The sequence below is a fragment of the Oncorhynchus kisutch genome, linkage group LG25, assembly GCF_002021735.2.
Source record: "Oncorhynchus kisutch isolate 150728-3 linkage group LG25, Okis_V2, whole genome shotgun sequence".
Lineage (NCBI taxonomy): Eukaryota > Metazoa > Chordata > Actinopteri > Salmoniformes > Salmonidae > Oncorhynchus > Oncorhynchus kisutch.
In genome coordinates this window covers 6,145,152-6,170,006 of record NC_034198.2, presented here as the reverse complement: position 1 = coordinate 6,170,006, position 24,855 = coordinate 6,145,152, and the positions used below count along the sequence as shown (strand labels likewise).

Genomic DNA, 24,855 nt, shown 5'->3' with positions numbered 1-24,855 from the left:
CTTGGTGACAGGCAGTGGGTGAGACAGCAGATTTCCTGACTTTATACACTGCACTCTTTGAGAGAGGTAGTTAGCAAACCAGGCTAAAGACCCCTCAGACACCAATACTCGTTAGCCGGCCTACAAGAATGGAATGGTCTACCTTCCAGCTCATTGCAGCTAAACGTGACACAACCAATTATTCAGTGTAAGGGGGTAATTACTTTTTCACACAAGGGGTGTTGCGTAACTTTGTTAATTAAATAAGCATCCCTTTTAATTTGAAAACTCTGTTTCCTTTATCTAATATTTAGGTTTTGGTTGAAGAGCTGATAACATTCAGTATATAAAAAAACATGCAGAAAGGGGCCAAATATTTGCGTGTGTAATATATGCTATTTTTTATTTATGTGACATTTATTCCTGTTTATTTCTCTGAAATTAATGTTATTACACCTACATACATCTCTTGAGATTTGTGCACCCGATCTGTGGATGGTCTGCTGTCTAATGACTTTAGGACCATAACAAGCTTACAGGACCTAATCACGTCTGCCTTTTGTTAATGTAAGAACAGGCTACTCCTTTGATCGCAACATCAATATTTAAAGAATTACATGGCATAAAATTATTGTTCTTTTCACATCAAATTATTTTCATATTCCTCTCCATTTGCTGACTGAGAAGGCCCTCGTCACAGTGTGTGAGAAGCATGGTGCGCATTTAGTGCTGGGTTCATGCTTTTTCCACACCTGAGCACACTGCGTGAGGGAAGCAGGGTAAATATTTAACATTATCTCCCTGTTCCTCCACTTCTGCCTTCAAACTGCCACCGCTCAACACAATGCCACAGTGCTTCTGTCACTGACAGAACGAGTTAAAAGTCAGCACCACTTCTGTGGTGATGGCACACTACACGCTGGCAACTTACAAAAAAAGGATAATTATGGATGACTGAACATGCCATGTTGGCCCGGTGATGTAACGCTCCGAAAGTTATCCAGCTCAGTTGGTCACGTGATAGAGAAGCAGTGTCAGCTGTTACCGTCTCCCTGTCGACTGATGGTAAATATTTTACATTGTGCTGCTTTCTCTTCCTCGATACAGTACTCTTCCCCACCTAGAGTGCTCTGGACAGCAGTGATTTCCCCTTTGCCAGCCCAGCAGTGATGGAACTCTAACGGCCTCTTATGATGGGAAAGCTTTCAGGGGTTTCTAAAAGGAGCTGTTAATTTGAAACATTTATCTGTCATAAATTGTTCAGCTAAATGCACCGGCTGTGAACATGGTGAATGATCTGTACCTTGAAAATGGTCAAGGAAAGCAGAGAGGGAAAAAACCCAGAGGAAAGGTCAGACCCACAAAAAAAAAAACAGTTTAATGTTTTTGAAAATTGAGATGGTTCCACATAGTTTTAATGTCACTTGCACAAGTACAGTGAAGTCTTTCTTGCAAGCTCTAAACCCAATGATGCTTTGATCAATATCAATGTAGTAAAACAAAAATAAGATGGGTGTGGATTATTTAGCAGTTATATTTGACATTGTGTTCTTAGGTGTACAACTAAGGGGCATCTGCTCCAACCCTACAATGCTCAGACTTCCACTAAGTGCTAGTTTCAGACTTCTGGAAGGTCTATTCCTCTGTTCAAATCTGTTATCTGTTTTTTTTTTTACAACTGATGCTTAAAATCTTGGAGTGAAATTTGAACCTCTACTTTGAGCTTTCAAGTGCTAGGCATTTAAGCTCCAGCAAACGTTTGACTTTCATGTCGTTGAAGGGTGGGCCACCGTGGTATTTCCTGCAGGAGGATTTGTATTGTGTATGGGAGAACGATTAGGGAACGCTTTAAGGCTTTCCCCTCTCAGATGTGTATTCCCCCTTCTAATTACACCTTGTTTACCCTCATGTCTTTGGGTTTTTGTTAAGCACTTTGGTCTACTACACAGAACAAACATATAAATGCAACAGTTAAAACATTTTGCTGCGTTACAGTTCATATAAGGAAATGCATTAATTAGGCACTAATCTAAGGATTTCACATGACTGGGAATATAGATATGCACCTGTTGGTCACAGAACCTTTAAAAAAAAAAGTAGAGGCATGGATCAGAAAACCAGTCTGACCACTATTTGCCTCATGCAGTGCTATACATCTTCGCATAGAGTTGATCATGCTGTTGATTGTGGAATGTTGTCCCACTCCTTTAATGGCTGTGCGAAGTTGCTAGATATTGGAGGGACCTGGAACACTATCTCTCGTACACGTTGATCCAGAGCATCCCTAACATGCTCAATGGATGACAGGTATGTTGAGTATGCAGGCCATGGAAGAACAGGGACTTTTTTAGCTTCCAGGAATTGTCTACAGAACCTTAATGCACAGCCCCATGTCATATCACGCTGAAACAAGAGGTGATGGAGGTGGATGAATAGTGCGATAATGTGCTTCCAGGATCTCGTCACTGTATCTCTGTGCATTCAAATTGCCATTGATGAAATGTGATTGTGTTAGTTTTCTGTAGCTTATGTTGACATCAGCAAACCGCTCACCCACACGACTCCATACACTGTCAGTCACCTGCCCGGTTAATTTTTTAAAACCGGGATTCATCTGTGACAAGCACACTTCTCCAGTGTGCCAGTGGCCATTGAAGGTGGGCATTTTCCCACTGAAGTCGGTTATGACGGCGAACTGCAGTCAGGCCAAGAGCCTGGTGAGGACGACAAGCACCCAGATGAGCTTCCCCGAGACTGACAGTTTGTGTGAAAATTCTTTGGGTGTGCAAACCCAGTTTCAGCAGATGTGCGAGGGGTGGCTGGTCTCAGATGATTATGCAGGTGAAGAAGCTGGATGTGGAGGTCCTGGGCTGGCGTGGTTACATGTGGTCTTCAGTTGAGGCCGGTTGAGCTTACTGACAAATTCTCTAGAACAACGTTGGATGTGGCTTACGGTAGAACTGAACATTCAATCCTCTGGCAACAGCTCTGGTGGACATTCATGCAGTCGGCATGCCAAATGCATGCTCCCTCAATTTAAGACATCTGTGGCATTGTGTTGTGACACAACTGCACATTGTAGTAGTCTTTTTGTGTGTCCCCAGCACAAGGTGCCCCTGTGTAATGATCCTGCTGTTTAATCAGCTTCTTGATTTATTATACACCTGTCAGGTGGATGGATTATCTGAGAAATGCTCACTATCAGGGATGTAAACAAGTTTGTGCACAACATTTTAGAGAAATAAGCTTAATGTGCTTATGGAACATTTCTGGGATCTTTTTATTTTAGCTCATGAAACATGGGACCAACACTTTTACATGATGCGTTTTTATATTTTTGTTCAATATAGTTCATCCACTCTATGATGCAATGGAAGTTTGTCCAACAGTTGTTGAAGAGACTTTCAGTGCTTGGCCGTATAGTTCTATGGGTAGGCCTGTTGCGGTGACTATATTACCGCCACACCGGCAGTCGTGAGTCATGACCGCAGTAAAATTCCACTTGACTGAGCCACTAATCTGCTTTTATGGACTCTGGACTAGAGGTCGACTGATTTATCAACACCGATACCCATTATTGGAGGACCAAAAAAAAGCAATACCGATTAATCAAGACCATTTATATACATGTGTGTGTATATTAATGACAATTACAACAATACTGAATGAACAATGAACACTTATTTTAACTTAATATAATACACCAATAAAATTAATTTAGTCTCAAATAAATAATTAAACATGTTCAATTTGGTTTAAATAATAAAAAAATAATTTAAAAAAAGTACAATTTTTGCCATGTAAAAAAGCTAACGTTTCAGTTCCTTGCTCAGAACATGAGAACATATGAACGTTGATGGTTCCTTTTAACATGAGTCTTCAATATTCCCTATTTCTCTCTATACCATTTGTATTTCGTATACCTTTGACTATTGGATGTTCTAATAGGCACTATAGTATTACCAGCCTAATCTCGGGAGTTGATGGGCTTGAAGTCATAAACAGCGCAATGCTTGAAGCATTGCGAAGAGCTGCTGGCAAACGCAGGAAAGTGCTGTTTGAATGCTTATGAGCCTGCTGCTGCCTACCACCTCTGTCAGACTGCTCTATCAAATCATAGACATAATTATAATATAATAACACACAGAAAAAAGAGCCTTGGGTCATTAATAGTTTCCGGATTTGACCATATCATTTCGAAAACAAAACATTTATTCTTTCAGTGAAATATGGAACCGTTCTGTATTTTATCTAACGGGTGGCATCCATAAGTCTAAATATTGTTGTTACATTGCACAACCTTCAATGTTATGTCATAATTATGTAAAATTCTGGCAAATTAGTTCTCAATGAGCCAGGCAGCCCAAAATGTTGCATATACCCTGACTCTGCGTGCAATGAACGCAAGAGAAGTGACACAATTTCCCTAGTTTAATATTGCCTGCTAACAAATTTCTTAACTAAATATGCAGGTAAAAAAAATACCTATGTATTGATTTTAAGAAAGACATTGATGTTTATGGTTACGTACACATTGGTGCAACGATGGTGTTTTTTTTCGCGAATGCGCTTTTTAAATCACCCGTTTGGCGAAGTAGGCTGTGATTCAATGTTAATTTATTATAAATTATATAATAAATTATGTATTTTGGTACATAATTGAACAAGCCTTTACTCCAACATTAATTTAAATTTGAGCAATCGCCTTTGAGCGTGGGCTTTATTATTAAGCATACTGGATGGACTGGTTACCTTATGCTACGCTCCAAAATGTATATCCATGAGTCTGGGAGAGAACGTATAGCCTGGGCAATGCTGTTGGTTGTTTTGCAGGGAGGCTTACAATTAGCCTACATTTAGTGATTATTTGATTTTGAATAGCATAATAAGGATTTATATTTTCATTAATTGGGTGATACATTACCTTCAGTTATACAAAATATTTCCACACCTTGCGTTTCCATCTCTCTATTAGAACTTTCTCGAGCATGCAGAAAGGCTGTCAACAGTTTAGTGAAATATGTTTAGTTGCGAATACATGTTACTATCGATGTTCCCGAACAGATTTCACTTGGTTCCCAAATTTAAGCACGGGGTAGCTGCAGGAATAAGGTTGGAAAGCCCATGGCGTTCAGAGTTTGGGCGGAGTATCACATGTCTGGCAGCAAGAGCATGCATCTCAAACAGTGGTTGATATGTGGAGAGAAATAAGTGGCATATTTATTTATTTATCAGCTGCTCATTAAGCACATGCTCTGCTATAAACCCGAAGTAGCCTAAAAAAACGGGCCGGCTGGGAACGCATGGCCTCCAGATGTCATGTATATCATCACCCCCCCCGTTCCTGCCCATTTGATAATAGTCCATTCTAAATCTTAACAAATAGTACATATTCAGGAAAGAGAATAGTATGATGGGTGAAAATATGATCACTGATGAGAGTGCAGCCTGAGGCAAGGAACAGAGCACAAGCTTTTTTCTCTCTACTTTCTCTAATCAATAGCCTGTAGTCGCACCATGCTGCTCATGTTTGGATATTTGTTAAGACGAGATTTGTATCGTCACATCTAAAGTTGCCAAATAACTCCTAAAACTAGCATATAGGACCAGTTTTTATCGATTTTATTATTGTATATATATATTGCACATAAGCTCAAAATAGCCACTTAATATGCTCACTTGCACAGTAGGCCTAATGGGGAAAAATATCCTTTTATTCAAGCTGACAAGTTCAATTCTACCTCCTACTAAATGTCAAGGGACAAATAGCGTATCTTGTCAGCTAAATTAACAAGCCTGTAACATAGGCCAGCTCATTCTGTTCTTCTGAAATGTTCTTCATTTCAATGTTTCTTTAGACATGACTAATGGATTTACTGTGATAGTATACAATATATTAAATCAAATGTATTCATAAAAAATAAAAAATGTAGATGTTTCAAAGGCACGCATCAGAGGCTTGTATGTGTGGAGGCCTGAAGATTCTAAATGTGTTTGTTAATTAACGGGCACTTACTGTGAGACTGGCAGTCTTTTTCATGACAATAACCGGCTGACAAATTTCATGACTGCCACAGCCCCAGCTAATGTATCTGGCAACAGACCGTATATCTTGCTGCCAATCTCTTGCTCATGAACTAAGAGCAATTTTTCCATCTTCGGTGTAGGGTTTGGCATTTTCCATCCACTGTCGATTTTATATTCACCACTGTCATGTGTGCCCCCTCTCCGGCCTCTAGGTCACCAGGCTGCTCGTTATGGCGCACACCTGTCACCATCGTTACGCGCAGCTGCGCGTCATCAGACTCACCTGGACTCCATCACCTCCTTGATTACCTTCCCTAAATATGTCACTCCCTTTGGTTTCTTCCCCAGGCATTATTGTTTCAGTTTCCTGTCTGTGCGTCCGTGTTTCTTGCTTTGGATTGTTTATTTTATTAAAACACTCACTCCCTGAACTTGCTTCCCGACTCTCAGCGCATATCGTTACAACCACAGTATGTTCACTTTGCTGATCTAGCTGCTGTAGGCTTTACCTAGTCTTTACCTAGCTATCCCTGTGGTTCTAGCTTTATATCTGGCCTTAGATGACAGTGCAGCCATTGGGGACCTCAAATGGACTGGGTATAAATTAATGATGTTTTCTGTCCTTCAAGAAGGTTTGATGGGAGTTTTAAGTTACTCCCACAATGGCATGTTGCATTATTCATTGGACTTGTCAGTCTTCCTTTGAATATCCTTGTGTGTCTTCCACCTGAGCTCATTCAAATATCATAAGTGACTTTTATGGTATCACTCCCGAACATTCTTGGATGCTCCCCATCAGCATCTTAGTCTTACAACAACCTCCACTTGAGATCACTTAATTTAGCTGATTCAATTTTTTCCCCTTTCTTACTCCTATCCCATTCTATATCACTACTTGTCTACGCTGTTACTCCCTCTCTCGATTTTCCCTATGGTTTTTCCCTTGTCCTTTCGTCCACTTCCCTGTGTTTTGTTGACCGGTGCTCCCCCAGAGGGAGGCTCTTGTTTTTCCTTTAAAACACTGTGCCCTTTGTGTGTTGGTCCACATCAATCACGAGCCACTGCTCCTTTCATCACCACTCTCCCAAAAACAGGGTTACTTCAAGTGGGGACTCAACCACAGGGCCATGAGCACCCAGAGATCCCAGCCCAAATGAACCAACTCAAGGGGGTCCCGGCTAAAGATTAGACAGAAAGAGGACTGTGGAGCTCACCTCATTTGCAGATGTGCAGCTTAGAGCTGACACACCGACAAGAGACAATGTACAGATATGGCATCACTGAGGCATGCTTCTACATCTAGGTGGCATGTCTGTACTGAAACTTTAAATGGCCCCTCATTGTTGAACGTTGACAAAGTACAAACATGGCAATAGATGTATTCACTATGGACCTGGCTCAGCACTTTAGTCAGTAAGTGTTGTGGAGGTGCCGCTACGCCAGAAGATGGAAGTCTTAACTGACCTATTTCTGTTCTCCTGTACTCTCCACATATACACTACCATTAATAAGTTTGGTCATTTAGAAAAGTCCCCATTTTTAACTTAAAGAAAACAACACTACAATTCTTGTCCATTTAAAATAACATCAAATTGATCAGAAATTTGATCAGAAATGCAGTGTAGACATTGTTAATGTTGTAAATACTATTGTAGCTGGAAATGGCTGGTTTATGGAATATCTACATAGGTGTACAGAGGCCCATTAACAGCAGCCATCGCTCCTGTGTTCCAATGGCACGTTGTGTTAGCTAATCCAAGTTTATCATTAGAAAACCCTTTTGCAATTATGTTAGCACATCTGAACACTGTTGTGCTGATTTAAAGAAGCAATAAAACTGGCCTTTAGACTAGTTGAGTGTCTGGAGGATCAGCAGGTTCGATTACAGGCTCAAAATGGCCAGAAATTAAGCACTTTCTTCTGAAACTCGGCGGTCTATTCTTCTGAGAAGTGAAGGCTAGTCTTAAGAAGGCCAGTTTTATTGCTTTCAAAAATGAGGCCATTTCTAAGTGACACCTAGCTTTTGAACGGTAGTGTACCTGTGGTTAAACTTTAGTGTCTGCAGAAGAGTAAGAAACTGACTCTGAACATTTAGGCTAGTTCATAACCCATGGGCTCCACTGGGGTATTTTTGCCATGGAAAGGAGGCCAGTCAGCCAAAAAGGTTCCGGTTCAGCACCATAGAGAATGCTTTGAGACAGTTTCTCATTATAGGAAAGACTAATTGGGTTTCACAACATTTGGTGACCGTCTATCTGGTGAAGGTAGCTGTGAATAGATGTATGTGTGTCCGTTGGAGTTTGCCTAGGTTTGTTAGGCTGTGACCAAGGCCTGGAAAGTATGAAAATGAAGCGTGTGTTCTAGTGCCTCAGACAATTTTGTCTAGATCACTCCTGAAGTCAAATACTCAACTTCATGCAAACTCACACATCCTGTTGTATTAAGTGGATTTGCACAACATTTGTTTTGTGTTTCACCCCACCCCCCACCCACAAGTTTTTGTTGTTGTAAATGACATCCACACACCATTTCCATTTAATCCTTACTTGAATTATCTTTTTATTCTCTTCTCAGGGGACAGGTGTTACTTGCAGGTTGCTGACAAACTGTCTCAATGACTTCTGTGTTTTAATGGATGAAGAGGGTGGTTGTGTAATTTGTTACGTCTTGTAGGCCTACAGTATGTAAGATTGTGTTGCATTCTGCAGTCGTAATTGTTTTGCATTGAAGAGGGTGCAGTAGTGTTTTCCTCTTGGTCCCCTCTGGATTCGGCCTCCTGTTCCAAATCTCATTCTGTTCTGCTCTAATTGTTTTAACCTCCTATTCCCCAAGGAGATAATGCTGTTCTAATCACAGTACTTACAGGAATATGGGATTGCTCGCTGTTTGAGCGCATGAGGCTCAAACCCCAAGTCCTTGTGGGAATATAGGCTAGAATCGACTGTGGAAGGCCACAGCGTTTGTGACAAGTTCAACCCATGCAGGGATTATGATCCCAGGCGCTTTCTTCATTTATATGGGCTGATGTTAGGGTTTCTGTTTCCTGATATACTTGGTGTGGTTTTATGTATTCTATTAACAGCTGGCCAGTGGATTTCCTTTCTTTACTCAACTTGGTCTTCATCATCCAACAACGGTGAATTGTGAGTCTTGACTAAATTCATTATTTTCTTTCTGTTCCATTTTCAGGATGACACTGGTGCATATCTTATAGACCGAGACCCCACATACTTTGGGCCGGTGCTGAACTACCTGAGGCATGGCAAGCTGGTGCTCAACAGGGACCTGGCTGAGGAAGGTAAGACTGGGCATGTGATATGCATATTACTGCCAAGGTGCACAGTGAAGAAGTTGGTTTCCAATGTCAGCTTTCAAGTATTCTCTGTCCATTCAGTATGTTGATCATTCTTGCCAGGATAGATTCTAAATGTGTGTTTTTGAAGGTGTCTTGGAGGAAGCCGAATTCTACAATATCACATCATTAATAAAGCTCCTCAAGGACAAGATCAGGGAACGTGACTGCAAAACATTACAGGTAGGTGAACATCTCAATTGACACATTGTGCTCTATTGATTTTATTTTCATTTATTTTAAACCCGTATCAATTTTATTTGTCACATACACATGTTTAGCAAATGTTTTGCGGGTGTAGTGAAATGCTTGTGCACAAAAAAACCAAATCTTGCAAAGTTGCTTAGGGCAGTTCTGCTTCTAGCTCCTATCTTTCGGCGCCATCTTGTGATTTTTATCACTTTGGGGGTTCCTGGCCTTGGCTGAGTCCACTGTTAGAGTAAATTCACCTGCTCTATCCCATGCTTCAGTATCTCTCTGTCTGTGTGCCTGTGTATGTGCCTCTGTCTCTGTGCACATGTCTGTCTGTTGACTTTCCGTTGACTTTCAATTGCTAGCAAAAAAAAAAAAACGATAAATAAAACTGTTGGCCAAAAGGGCCGGGAGAAAATAAATCCCATTGCTAAATAATGCTTTTTATTAATTGATGGCAATACCAGTCGATGGAAATACATTTGACCATCATGCTTATTGGTTTATAGGTTAATTTGCATCATTAGTTGAATTAATTTGGCCTGTGTATTTTCGTGTGTACCTTATTTATCCAACACAACTGTCACACCCGCACAGCATACCGAGCCTATTTTGAGCAGGATTTCTCCTGCAGTGCCTCAGCTGGTTGCTGCTGGAGTAAAACGTGTGCTTTTATAAGCACATTCATTGCGCAACAATTTTTTAATGAAATCGTGTGTTAAACGTTTTGGTTCGTGATTAAGAAGAGCTACTGTTTTTAATTCTCAACTGGTAATTGAAGCGCGCCTCCCATTCAATTGCAGGAAGCAGTCTACCAGCGTGTCACCCACCACTTTACAATGTGAGTTGGAGGCAGTGTGCGTTTTGAAAAAATACTTAGACCTGAATGTTTTATTTCATATTATGAGTAGCCTATAGGCAAAAACTTCATAGGCGGCTCATGAGTTTCAAGTTTGGGGAAGCTTACAATTTATCCTACCGTTATGTGTGCCAGTTATGATTTTCATGTGCCCATTTTTGTGGAACAGTTTCATTTCAATAACGTTTTCGTTTCGCAAATTCATTGTCATGTAGTTTATCATAGAAATCAGAATTAAAATTACAAAAAGCTCAGTTAACATTGATACACTGATCCATTGGTGGCTAAAGAAATGAGCGCATGGAACTCAGACTGTAGGCCAATGCAGTAGTAGGCCTATAACTATCATTGCTCTTTCACACTGAGGACTGGTGATTATCAAGGGGGAGATTGTTGGACAGATTTTTCAAACTAAAATAAAGACATACACAGTTGAAGTCGGAAGTTTACATACACCTTAGCCAAATACATTTAAACGTATTTTTCACAATTCCTGACATTTAATCCTAGTGAAAATTCCTTGTCTTAGGTCAGTTAGGATCACCGCTTTATTTTAAGAATGTGAAATGTCCGAATAATAGTAGAGATTTGATTTATTTCAGCTTTTATTTCTTTCACCACATTCCCAATGGGTCAGAAGTTTACATACGCTCAATTAGTATTTGGTAGCATTGCCTTTAAATTGCTTAACTTGGGTCAAACGTTTTGGGTAGCCTTCTACAAGCTTCCCACAATAAGTTGGGTGAATTTTGGCCCATTCCTCCTGACAGAGCTGGTGTAACCGAGTCAGGTTTGTAGGCCTCCTTGCTCGCACACGCTGTTTCAGTTCTGCCCACAAATTTTCTATGGGATTGAGGTCGGGGCTTTGTGATGGCCACTCCAATACCTTGACTTTGTTGTTCTTAAGCCATTTTGCCACAACTTTGGAAGTATGCTTGTGGTCATTGTCCATTTGGAAGACCCATTTGCGACCAAGCTTTCACTTCCTGACTGATGTCTTGATGTTGCTTCAATATATTCACATCATTTTCCTACCGCATGATGCCATCTATTTTGTGAAGTGCACCAGTCCCTCCTGCAGCAAAGCACCCCCACAACATGATGCTGCCACCCGTGTGCTTCACGGTTGGGATGGTGTTCTTCGGCTTGCAAGCCTCCCCCTTTTTCCTCCAAACATAACGATGATCATTATGGCCAAACAGTTCTATTTTTGGGATTGATTTGCACTTTTCGCACAAGTACGTTCATCTCTAGGAGACAGAACACATGTCCTTCCTGAGGGGTATGATGGCTGCGTGGTCCCATGGTGTTTATACTTGCGTACTATTGTTTGTACAGATGAACGTGGCCTTGATGACCGCATTGCACACTTGCCATTCTCTCAACCAGCTTCATGATTTAGTCACCTAAAATGCATTTCCATTAACCTAACTTCAATTAGGTGTGCCTTGTTAAAAGTCCATTTGTGGACACTAATAAGAAGAGGAGACTTGCTTGGGCCAAGAAACATGAGCAATGGACATTAGACCGGTGGAAATCTGTCCTTTTGGTCTGATGAGTCCAAATTTGAGATTTTTGGTTCCAACCGCCGTGTCTATGTAACGCAGAGTAGGTGAACGGATTATCTCCACGTGTGGTTCCCACCGTGAAGCATGGAGGAGGAGGTGTGGCAGTGCTTTGCTAGTGACCCTGCCAGGGATTTGTTTCGAATTCAAGGCACACTTACCCAGCATCGCTACCACAGCATTCTGCAGCGATACGCCATCCCATCTGGTTTGCGCTTAGTGGGACAATCAATTATTTCTAAAAGGACATTAAGCCAACACACCTCCAGGCTGTGTAAGGGCAATTTGACCAAGAAGAGTGATGGAGTGCTGCATCAGATGACCTGGCCTCCACAATCTCCTAATCTCAAACCAATTGAGATGGTTTGGGATGAGTTGGACTGCAGAGTGAAGGAAATGTAGCCAACAAGTGCTTTACATATATTGGAACTCCTTCAAGACCGTTGGAAACGCATTCCAGGTGAAGCTGGTTGAGAGTGCCAAGAGTGTGCAAAGCTGTCAAGGCAAAGGGTGGTTACTTTGAAGAGTTATGTCATAGTGTTGATGTCTTCACTATTATTCTACATTGTAGAAAATAGTGGAAATAAATTGAAACCTTTTAATGAGTAGGTGTCCAGACTTTTGACTGTGTATTGTATTTTACCACCCTTTTTCTCGATCTTGTCTGATCGCTGCAACTCCCCAACGGGCTCAGGAGAGGCGAAGGTGGAGTCATGCGTCCGCCTAACCACACTCCTTAACAGCCACCAGCTTAACCCGGAAGCCAGCCGCACCAATGTGTCGGAGGAAACACCGTTCAGCCTGCAGGCACCCGGCCCATCACAAGGAGTTGCTAGGGAGCGATGAGCCAAGTAAAGCACCCCCGGCCAAACCCTCCCTTAACCCAGACGACGCTGGGCCAATTGTGTGCCGTCCTATGGGACTCCCATAGGTTGTGGCACCGCCTGGGAATGAACCCGGGGCTGTAGTAACGAATCTAGCACTGCGATGCAGTGCCTTAGACCGCTGTGCCACTTGGGAGGCCCAGGAACTATATCTTTTTTTAATATCGTTCGCAATGGATGTTAAAAAAAACACTTTCCTACATTTCCGCGTAGCAGGCCAGGTACTTCTATGCATGCTCAGGCACGCATGCTCCCTCAACATTATCAGGACATAGAAAGCAGACATGCTTATTGCTCACAAACAAAAGACAAATCTGGTAAATGGTTATGAACTAAACCAAAACTTGTTTCTCTCACAAGTGTAGCAGTGAATGTGCAAGCATTGGTGGGAGACAGCTGACCCATTCTGGAGAGCGACTCGTCTATATCTTCGCCACACACCCCTCCCCTTTTTCTCTCAACACTTTAAATTAGAATCAAGACACATCTTAGATGCTTTTCACTGACAGCTGCAACTGAATAATCAGCTAGGTCTATTGTGATTTGAAACAATCCACAGCAATTATTTTGTGGCAGTCATGCTTTCTGTTTTAAGTATTTTGAATGATTCTATTTCTGTGTAGACAGATGTACCTTTACTTCCCTATTGGACTCACCGTTATGCCATTTATATCCTGTTCTATTGGTTTTCATATCAACTTTATTTCATTGTCCAGAAGCCAAAGGCACAATCCTAGTCATATCAGCAACCCATCCTAGTTGTTGCATATGGAACCGATATCCAGTTGCCTGTTTAGAATGGTGTTTTCAAATCAAATGTTATTTGTCACATGCGCCGAATAAAAAGAAGAAGAAAAAGAGTAAGCGATAAGAATAACAAATAATTAAAGAGCAGCAGTAAATAACAATAGCAGGGGGTACCCGGTCAGAGTCAATGTGCGGGGGCACCAGTGTCGAGGTGCATGTTGGCAAATTTTCAAATATAACTTTTTATTGGCTGCTTCGTTACTTAAGTTGCATGTTCTGTTTCAATGCATTATCTAAATGTTTATTTTGTTATTTTGAGCAACGTGAGTGGACGTCCTAATGGGTTATACACCCAATGCATATTGGTCGGGTAAAGCTCTCACTCTCTCCCCAGGCCCCAGTGAAGCATGTGTACCGGGTGCTGCAGTGCCAAGAGGAGGAGCTCACCCAGATGGTGTCCACAATGTCAGACGGCTGGAAGTTTGAGCAGGTAACGCTGACTCCCACCACAAGGAAAAAAATGTTATTTTATTTGTACTTTCCTCACCCTATCACCCAAAACCAATACAATCCATTAATTTGAAATAGTCTTTTTATCTTTTTCTTTTTTTTGTGTCTTATATGTAATCTGGGCATCCCTCTGCTCTGATTGGTTGTTGCAGCTTGTCAGTATAGGTTATGGGTGGGCCCAGAAGTCAGTTTCTGCTGAATTGTGAAAGGGGAAAGGTGTGTCCCATAATGTTCTGTCCTTGGGCCGGTGACTGCATGTCTCCTATGTACCCATTCACAACCCTTTTGGCCTCTGTGTATCCCAGCTTTATGCACACAAGGTGGCCATTTTGAGTTGATTTTAAGATGTGTACTGTTTGTCCAACCAAGACCCAAATGAACACTGCACCCTTTGTGTCTGTTTAACTATGTTGTCAGTTTTCTGGTAATACTCCTTGTTATTTACATGTCTTTCTTGATGATGTATTGTCTTAAGAGGACATTTTTGGGACCATGTTTAATCTTACAGTGCATTCAAAGTATTCAGACCCCTTGATTTTTGTCCACATTTTGTTACGTTACAGCCGTATTCTAAAATGGATTAAGTAAAAATAAATTAATAATAAATCCTCAATCTACACACAATACCCCATAATGACAAAGCAAATAAAAAATGTCCATACCTTATTTACCTTAGTATTCAAACACTTTGCTATGAGACTTGAAATTGAGCTCAGGTGAATCCTATTTCCATTGATCATCCTTGATGTTTCTACCACTTGATTGGAGTCCACCTGTGGTAAATTCATAAAAACATTTCTGCTGCATTGCAGATCCCAAGAGTATTGAGTCTCCCCTGGCCCCACTGTCCCTATGGGGAGAGGATCACTGGATCTCCCAGACAGCTGGAATGTCACTAATAGTCTTACAAGGGTCAGACGGGAAACACCTTAAAACACATACTTAACCTAAGCTTAAGGCTCAGCAGCAGTGAGCCTAGTCGTCTGGGGATATGTAACCAATTACTCCTCATTCAGAGCCACTCAGTCCTGGGTTGTTCATTAGGGCACGTTTTCCAACAGAAAATGTAGACGTTTTTTTTATTGGAGAAGTTCAGAGTACCACCCAGTTTCACACCTTTTTCTGATCTTTTTCTTCTATTTGTGCTACTGAACCCGATCCTGGGCTGCCTTCAGGTTTCTAAATACTCTTGCTATGTCCACGGATCATCCATGCTAGATTGGTTGAGAAAGGTTCTTGAATCACGTTTTTTAAACATTTTAATGTACTATTTTATTTAACTAGGCAAGTCGGTTAAGTTCAAATGATTATTTACAATGACGGCCTACCCCGAGCAAACCCAAACGACGCTGGGCCAATTGTGTGCCGCCCTATGAGACTCCCAATCACGGCCAGTTGCAATTCCGCCTGTATTCGAACCAGGATCTGTAATGACGTCTCTAGTACTGAGATGCAGTGCCTTAGGCTGCCGAGTGGTGCAGCGGGGTGTGGTGTGTGCATGCTTATTCAGAGTCACCTCAGAAAACAAGTGAACTGCAAGTTGACTGCACTTTAAGACACATTTGGTTTCAGTTGAGGTTTTGACCATATCGTTGGACTTGAATGGGTATCGCGATGGGTGAGAACTGACACTGGTTGTACTTGGTACAGTAGCTGGTAGCTATAACATTTAGCATCAATATAGAGTAGCGTAATACTCTTGCCTCCTGTGTGAGACATCTCTTGGGAACAACACGGCTCCTGCAGAAGTGGCTAATGAGGCCGGGCATGTCGAGACATGAACACCCACAGAGTACACTGTACTGTACACATACTGACTGGCTGAACACAAGTTAAACGCATTCGACTAAGAGGAGGAACAGGTGTTTGTCTGACATTGTCATATGTATTTTGTAGGCCGAAGTACTCCGTGTTGATTTGCATGACATCACCTCACTGTCCGCATGTTTGTTTAACAATCTGTTATCCCTGTCTGTTGTTTTATTTGTCCTTTAAAAGTGAACCCTTTAAAGACCCACTCCAGCTATTTGTGAACGTTTCCTGTTAAAAACTGATATTCCAGGTATAAATACAGTACTCTCACTTAATTGTAAATAAATTAGGTGACGTTGGTCTGATGGGTGCACTCTGACATTTTAGTTGTGCATTCCATACTGTAACCAGATCACATGGCTGCACAGCAGTGAGTGACTCACAAGGCTCTGGTCTCGTCGTGGTGTGCTTGTAAACAAACTCCATGTGATTGGGGACTACCAGTAAGCTTCATAATGAAAAGTTGTGACTGGTGAAATGAGGAACGCAATCTTTATCTCCTTACGTATCGCACAAGTTGACTGCAGGTATTTACTTGAATGTAGCTATAAATATGAACTTTTATTATTATAAATAAACGTAATAGTTTTGACGGTATTGGAAAACCATCTAGTGGCTAATTTCAAATACCCCGGTGTACGGTATATTACCGACGCCTATAGCCAATTCACATTGTGTTCTGAACTGTTTCAAGCTCTCGTGTTTTCTACCTATTATCTAATGCTTTTTATTACTGTTCAAACTCATCACATTTCTGTTATCTAAGTACACTGTAACCCACTTTCTGTCCTCATTTTGTCTCTGAAGCTAATTATTTCTGTGCTCGCTCTCTCTCTCTCCTCTCACCCCCCCAGCTGGTCAGCATTGGCTCCTCTTATAACTACGGAAATGAAGACCAATCTGAGTTCCTTTGTGTGGTCTCCAAGGAGCTGCACAACCAGTCATACGGCACAAACAGTGAGCCCAGTGAGAAAGCCAAGGTGAGTGTGAACACCGGCAGTCAGGCACGTGAGAATTCCATGACAAGCTTGTCTGAATAGTGGCTTGTTCTGGATGTCTAAATGTACCACATTTACTAACCTTGCTTTTATGGGACAGTGATAAATGGCCCTGGTTTGCTGACGTAAACGCTCAGAGGAGTCCATTTGAAAGAAGATGGGTTTGGACTGCTGCACAGAGTAATTAATTGATAAATGCTAATTTTGTATTTTCGGAAAAGTATAAAACATTGGTCAATTAGTTAGGTTAGCGATTGAATTAGTTAGGTTAGCGATTGAATTAGTTAGGTTAGCGATTGAATTAGTTAGGTTAGCGATTGAATTAGTTAGGTTAGCGATTGAATTAGCCTTCATTGAATCAAGCCAAGTCCTTTTTCATAGCAGTTAACATTTACTTTCAACAATTTGGCGTCTAAATCAAAAGGACAGTTATGTTAGTGTAAAGCTATCAGTCAGACTACACTCAGGCCTAAGTGCATTTTTACAGTATTACAAGATTGATGCAATGTTAGATTTGACCTTAGACCGAACCCCCTCCCCCAAAATCAAATATCCATGTTATTAGGACCTTAAACATGGGCTTGTGGATTACTGGGACTATTAGTGGGGAAATTCATTCTCTGAGGGCTTTTGGATCAAATTAGCAGGCCTAGCTGTGGGAATTACTAGTCCCATCTGCAGGTGCCCAGTCCTCCAGGGCATGCTTCACTCACTTATTTTCATCAGGCTCCTTCTAGTCCCAGATTTGGTAATTCTATTGACTTGTTGCAAATAGGCTGCGATTTAAGGGTGTTTTCACACACTTTTTTGAGCTATAGTTTGAATCAGTTGGATTATTTGTTGTGTTGTATTTTTTTCATTTTGGTTCGTTTGGTTTCATATTGCCAAATGTCAAACAAACTAAAATGCCCCACCAAAAAACATGTGTTCATGCAAGTAAATTGTTTATTGGAGAAAAATTCTAACGTTAAATCCATCTGACTATCAAGAAGCATAGAAGAAGTGTGTTCCAAACTTCATATGTCTTTCGCTTTGGTCTTCCAACAACATGTGGGAGATAATGGCACAATAGCCTCTGAGGTAAATGGGGGGTGGGGAGGTGGGCAGGCAGGCAGGCAGGCAATGAGAGCAGGCATATCGGCTTGATTGGAGCTATAGCCTTCAAGTAAGATTCACTTGCAGTCTTCCCTAATCTGCATCAGATGCGCCCATAAATGCAGTGCTACTTACAATGTTTCAGAAATATTAAGTTATGATAGGCTTCTGCTTGCATTTCATCAAAAGCTTACAGTCAAACAACCAATAATCGGCCTACTGCACGCCTCTGGTTATTTTCCTCTGTTTGGTCCGGACTGCATTCACACCTGCAGCTAACCGTACCATGGTGCAAATGGAATCTGACCAAGACCGCCATTTTTGTATGAACCACGGTGCATTGTTTAGTGCGCTCCGGATAGTGTTCACACCAGTCCAAACGAACCAAACTAAGGGGGAAATTGCTCCAAAACAATTTGGTGTGAAAGCCCCCAACAAGTCTTAGACTAAATCAGATTTAAATGTCACTTTGGGACGGAGCAAAGCAATCACAGAGACTGCTTAAGAGAGGGCATATCAGCTCGATTGCAAGTGAATCTTACTAGATGTGAAAGTAGCCTTCCCTCTGACCCATCAATGTCCAAATGTTGCGATTTTAAAAAATATTTTTAAATGTAAAAAAAAGAAAGATCTATTTTATTTTTTTAAATATATTTGCTAAGTTTTTATTTCACCTTTATTTAACCATGTAGCCTAGTTGAGAACAAGTTCTTATTTGCAACTGCGACCTGGCCAAGATGAAGCATAGCAATTCGACACACACCAACACAGTTACACATGGAATAAACAAAACATACAGTCAATAATACAGTAGGAAAAAAAAGTCTATATACAGTGTGTGCAAATGTGGTAAGATAAGGGAGTTAAGGCAATAAATAGGCCATGGTGGCGAAGTAATTATAATATAGCAATTAAACACTGGAATGGTAGATGTGCAGAAGATGAATGCGCAAGTAGAGATACTGGGGTGCAAAGGAGCAAGATAGATAAATAAATACAGTATGGGGATGAGGTAGATAGATGGGCTGTTTACATATGGGCTATGTACAGGTGTAGTGATCTGTGAGATGCTCTGACAGCTGGTGCTTAAAGCTGGTGAGGGAGACATGAGTCTCCAGTTTCAGTGATTTTTGCAGTTCGTTCCAGTCATTGGCAGCAGAGAACTGGAAGAAAAGGTAACCAAAGGGGGAATTGGCTTTGGGGATGCCCAGGTGAGATACACCTGCTGGAGCGCGTGCTACGAGTGGGTGCTGCTATGGTGACCAGTGAGCTGAGATAAGGCGGGGCTTTACCTAGCAGAGACTTGTAGATAACCTGAAGCCAGTGGGTTTAGCGACGAGTATGAAGCGAGGGCCAACCAACGAGAGCGTACAGGTCGCAGTGGTGGGTAGTGTATGGAGCTTTGGTGACAAAACGGATGGCACTGTGATAGACTGCATCCAATTTGTTGAGTAGAGTGTTGGAGGCTAGAACTTTTGAGAATCAAGTCCAAGAGGTGTAATAGTAGTCAGCTAGGTTTCTATCTAATTGGTGACAGATTTTAGTGCAAGTTTTCTAACATTTGCATTAAAAAAATTGGTGTATGCGCTCTTGACAACAGTTCAACTGAAAAAGTGGACAGGATAGGTTATATAATGAGGGATGGATAAGAGCAGTATCATTTGTAATTGGCAGCCAAACAGATCATGTCACCAGCATTCAAATAATACCCTCCAATATTTATTAGAAAATTTGCATCAAGCTCATCACTGTCCATCACTTAACCACCATGAAGTTCATGAAACCTTATTTAATCTGCATATGAACTCTTAATGCTTTTCCATGTGGTATTGGTAGTACAACCTAACATATCATTGCGTGACTCCAAGTTTACTTATACACAATGGTTTAGTTTATATCAATATTTGCGCATAAAGGAGTTTCCATCGAATTGTCACAAAAAAATCACCGACCAAAAAATGATCCCACTTTGTCTAGAATGTTTTGTCGGCAATGGGACATTTTTACACATCTGCTGTTTCCATCAGTCCTGTTGTGAGTTTTTATGCATCAGGTAATTCATTTGCATGGAATGGTTGGATGGAAACCTGGTTAGTGATGCATCCCCAGTTGGAGAGTCTTCATTGGACTGATGTTAGTTAGTTGGAAGGTGAATGTTTTTTGTAACATTTACACAATCCCATATGTTGTCCCCCCCCACCCCACTTTACCTTTGACATTTTCTCCCCATTCATTTTCATTCTTGTAAAGACTTGTCTTCTTCCTGTGCCATTTGCATGCTGCATGTTGCTCAGAGTGAAGATGAAGAGACGGATTATGAAATGAATGACTCTGATTAGGGTTGAGCACTTATGACTCAACGGTGAGAGCTCAGCTCTGCTGCCCTCCTAACTCCTGCCCCTCCTTTCTTTCGACTCTCGTATTCTTACGTTTTTCTTTCCATAACTCCACCATGTGTCTTCGCCCTGGTGCTTGTAACCCTGGTCCATGAGAGGATTGTGTCTGGGATTTTGGTCCTGTCAGGCTTTCAGTCACTTCGTCTTTCAAATCAAATGTTATTTGTCACCTGCTCCGAATACAACAACCTTACAGTGAAATGTTTACTTACAAGCCCTTAACCAACAATGCAGTTAAGAAAATACCAACAAAAAAAGTAAGAAGAATTGCAAATAATTAAAGAGCAGTAGTAAATAACAATAGCGGGGCTATATACAGGGGGTACAAAGTCGATGTGTGGGGGCACTGGTGTTGGTAATATGTACATGAAGGTAGAGCTATTAAAGTGACTATGCATAGATAATAACAGAGTAGAGGAGGGGGGGGGGGGGGCAATGCAAATAGTCTGGTTAGCCATTTCATTAGCTGTTCAGGAGTCTTATTGCTTGGGGGTAGAAGCTGTTTAGAAGCCTCTTGGACCTCGACCTGGCAGAGAGAACAGTCTATGACTAGGGTGGCTGTAGTCTGACAATTTTTAGGGCCTTCCTCTGACATCATCTGGTTCAACACACTCTTTAGGACCAAGGTTGACTACACCTGTCAAGCTTTTCATTTAGCATGTGCAAATACACTGATCATACCGAACGCTAGGACCACCTTCCTAATATTGAGTTGCAGCCCTTTTTGCCCTCAGAACGGCCTCAATTCGTCTGGGCATTGACTCTACAAGGTGTCTAAAGTGTTCCACAGGGATGCTGGCCCGTGTTGACTCCAATGCTTCCCACAGTTGTGTCAAGTTGGCTGGATGTCCTTTGGGTGGTGGACTATTCTTGAGACACACGGGAAACTGTTGAGTGTGAAATCCAGCAGCGTTGCCGTTCTTGACACAAACCGGTGCACCTGGCACATACTACCATACCCAGTTCAAAGGCACTTAAATATTTTGTCACCCTCTGTATGGCACACAATCCATGTCTCCAGTCTTAAAAATCCTTCTTTAACTTGTCTTTTTACTCCCCTTCAACTACTTTGATTTGAAGTGGATTTAACAAGTGACATAAATAAGGGATCATAGCTTTCACCTGGTCAGTCATGGAAAGAGCAGGTTTCCTTAATGTTTTGTACACTCAGTGTATTTGCTTTATATTGCTGGCCTGGATGGTGTGGTTATCTTAGAAAACCCCTAAACATATCCTTTCCCTCTACTCCTGTGTGTGTGTGACCCATTCGCAGATACCAGACTTAATGATCAAACTCATTACTTCTAACATACTGTATGCCTGTCATATTTAGATATGAGCCTGCTGTAGTATAGTTTCTAATTTACAGTTAGGTAATTGCAGGAATATGTTTTTACATTTTATTTTAACATGAACTGATTTGAATGCCTTTTGCCTTTGCAGATTCTTCAGGAGAGGGGATCCCGAATGTGACGGATCAGTATTACGAGCTCCAGGTATAACGATGCAAACATATCATTGACGAGGAAGAACCTTTCACTCAACAGAGAAGACATTAGTCGAGAGGGACTTACATTTTGTTTTATTTTTACTCCATTTTATATTTTATTATGTAAATAAGTGTTTACAGACTTTTTGTGCCTGTACAGTTAAACTGGATTTTTTTTTTAAATTAGTGACAAGTTTTCCAACAAATGATGAATTATAATCATTTTAAATATTTTATGCTATAAAACATGGTCATACACGGCCAATGATTCACTCAGGGGCTACTTTTGAGTTTCTTACACATTCTAACTCAAGGGAATCTTGTAAGGGATCATGATGGTCTATATTATCAAGCTTAAACCTGTACTGTCAGTAGATTAAAATATTTTTTAGAGAAATTCATTTAGGCTTTTAAACACGTTTAATACTTCCTTAACTGGTTTATCCTTTGTATTTTTAGAGGGTACATTTTGTTTAATAAAGTCTATTTGGGGGTAAGATATTTTAGGGAAAGGTTGGGGTGTGCTAATATTTTTGGGGGACTAACGGTGAAGGAATATCTTTTAATATCCTTAGGTTTTTTGATGTACATAATCTAAAAATTCCAATATTCATATTTAACTCGAACTGCACGTTTTGTACACTGTATAGTTAAACACAACTACAAATGTACGTTGTTGTACTGGATCTTATAGGCTAGAAAGTCTTGACAATTAAATTATGTTGACTCGAGTTTTGCGGCGTTTGTACAGAGGTCTCTGCATATTAAGATTTGTAAATCAGGATTTCAATTGTTGATGCTCAATATCTGCTTTAGTTAGAACACACCTGGAACGTCTTTTGATATCCAATAAGAGGAGCTATACCTTGGCTCAGACGTTGACTGTTAAGTTGTACAAAGATGTATTTGTCTTGGAAATCTACACCTTCTTTGAGGCATTTTGTATTGTGGAGACTTCATACACAGCATTTCAAGCTCTACAATAGGAGGAACACTGTGCACAATGCTTTCCTTATCCTGCAACACTGTTAAGGGGAAATACTGCAGGACTTTTAATTTTTTAAATTTATATATATATACACACACACACACACTGAGTTGTTTCTGGCCTGAGATGTGGCATTGCGCTGTTCGATATTTCATTAACTTCTAACTTTTGATAGTGTTGCCTTTTCCCATGCAGTGATGACCAAATACAATGTCTTATGTGCAGCTTACACATTAACTTTTAGTGTTGAGATAAGAAAACAAAATTTCTGGCTGCAGGCACACTGCAGCAGGACACAGACACAACTCCTTTCTCACACACACCCACACTCTCTTTTCACGTAATAATTCTATATAATTAAAGGTTATTGGATGGATGCATGTTTTTTTTATTTTTTTTATACACACAAGGGCTTATAAAGTGAACTTCTTTGCAGTTTTCATAATTTCCAATCAAATAAGAGCGGGTGTTTTTGCCGGCGCTTGGCTATGTTTACATTTGCTATAGTATTCTGAAGCCTTCCAGAGATCTTGCACACCCTCACATACCTTAACAGATCCTGACTTGTTTTGACTGGCACAAAGAAAACAAGCACTCCCCACTCCAGATTAATTTTAAACACATGTTGATAGTTACTGTTAATTTATGTTTACATATCATATACATTTCAAAGTGCAAGTAATCTCTTGAGGACAGACTATGTAAAATTTAAATGGTACTGCCCAAATTATGTGAGATTTTAATTTGAGACTCTTTTTTTTTTTGTGATAGTGATTATAAGTGGAATGGTGACACGTTCAGGCAGCTCGATGAGACTAGTTTTGGTCTAATGAGTTTTGTTGCAGTGAGATTCTTTTTTGGTTTAGTTTACTTGGTTCCATCTTAACCTTAGCAGTCTGTGTACTTTGGTCTGGCCTGTATAAGCTGGCTGCCCTACTTCCTCAGCAGCATCCTTCTCCTTACTGCTAGACTACATGCCTTGGAGAAATAACTATTACATTTTGTGCACCAAAGTATCCAGTCAAGTTCCCAGTATATTATGAGTCCGCTGGTTACTTCATCACAGAATACTGCAATGCATGATTGAAGATGGTCACATTTAGGCCTATTATTCCTTAATCAGAATGATGATGATGTTGATATCAAAGATTATCATGTCATCACTACATCAGTCACTTCTGACTAGTACCATGTTTTATGCAATGTTTAAAATAACTAATGTTACTGGGATAGATTTATGGTCTTGCATAGGGTAAGTCGAATAAAATGGTTTGTCTTTCACATTTGGTATGTGTGTGTGTATTTTAATGCAGTTTGTAGCAGTGCACTCAGATTTTTTTGTTTGATTGTCTGAATTACACATCAATTCTTCAATAAAATGATCAATTGTAACTTAAAGCTACACAGTTGAATATGAGATGAGGTATAAAAAGTCAAAACTTGAGGAAAGTATGACACTCACTCGTGACAAAAGACTGTCTTAAATGGAGAAGGAAACAAGGTAACCTACAAACTTCATAGCACCCTGTGTGGTAGACTAAACATAAGCAATGGATTCGAAAGAACATTTTGTTTTCTCAAGCGTCAATTTATGGAACTGATAAACGTAAACAAATAGCGCCCTCTAGTGTTATTTATTAAAAAATGCTCGTACTGCACCTTTAAATCTTTAGTGGTCTTCGAAATTGCCTGTTTGAGTTTATTTGTTATTGAATTTCTAAAGTCAAAAAAAAAAAAAAGTCTAAAATTATCTAATTGATATGCACATACTGCATAACATAGTAATAAGGCCATCTTCATCAGCTGTCACTTACGAATGCAAATTGTGCCCAAATCAATGCAGACTACATTATGAACGTTGTACCACTTAATTGTTAGTTATTTCAATTAACACAAACTAGTAACGTGATTATGGTACATCGATTCCTGCAGAACCCCCACTTCATTTAGAATTATTTTCAG

General features: G+C 40.6%; 1 protein-coding gene across 1 annotated transcript in view; it reads left to right on the top strand.

Annotated features, from left to right (window-relative positions):
* The window catches only part of LOC109870272 (BTB/POZ domain-containing protein KCTD5-like), a 44,892-nt gene extending 20,716 nt beyond the window's left edge, over positions 1 to 24,176 (top strand). Inside the window, exons 2-6 of the mRNA XM_020460702.2 lie at positions 9,196 to 9,304; positions 9,450 to 9,541; positions 14,000 to 14,095; positions 16,782 to 16,907; positions 21,860 to 24,176. Coding sequence (XP_020316291.1) covers positions 9,196 to 9,304; positions 9,450 to 9,541; positions 14,000 to 14,095; positions 16,782 to 16,907; positions 21,860 to 21,889 — 453 coding nt within the window. The 3' untranslated portion in view covers positions 21,890 to 24,176. The remainder of the gene's footprint in view (positions 1 to 9,195; positions 9,305 to 9,449; positions 9,542 to 13,999; positions 14,096 to 16,781; positions 16,908 to 21,859) is intronic.
* Positions 24,177 to 24,855: the final 679 nt, after the last annotated feature.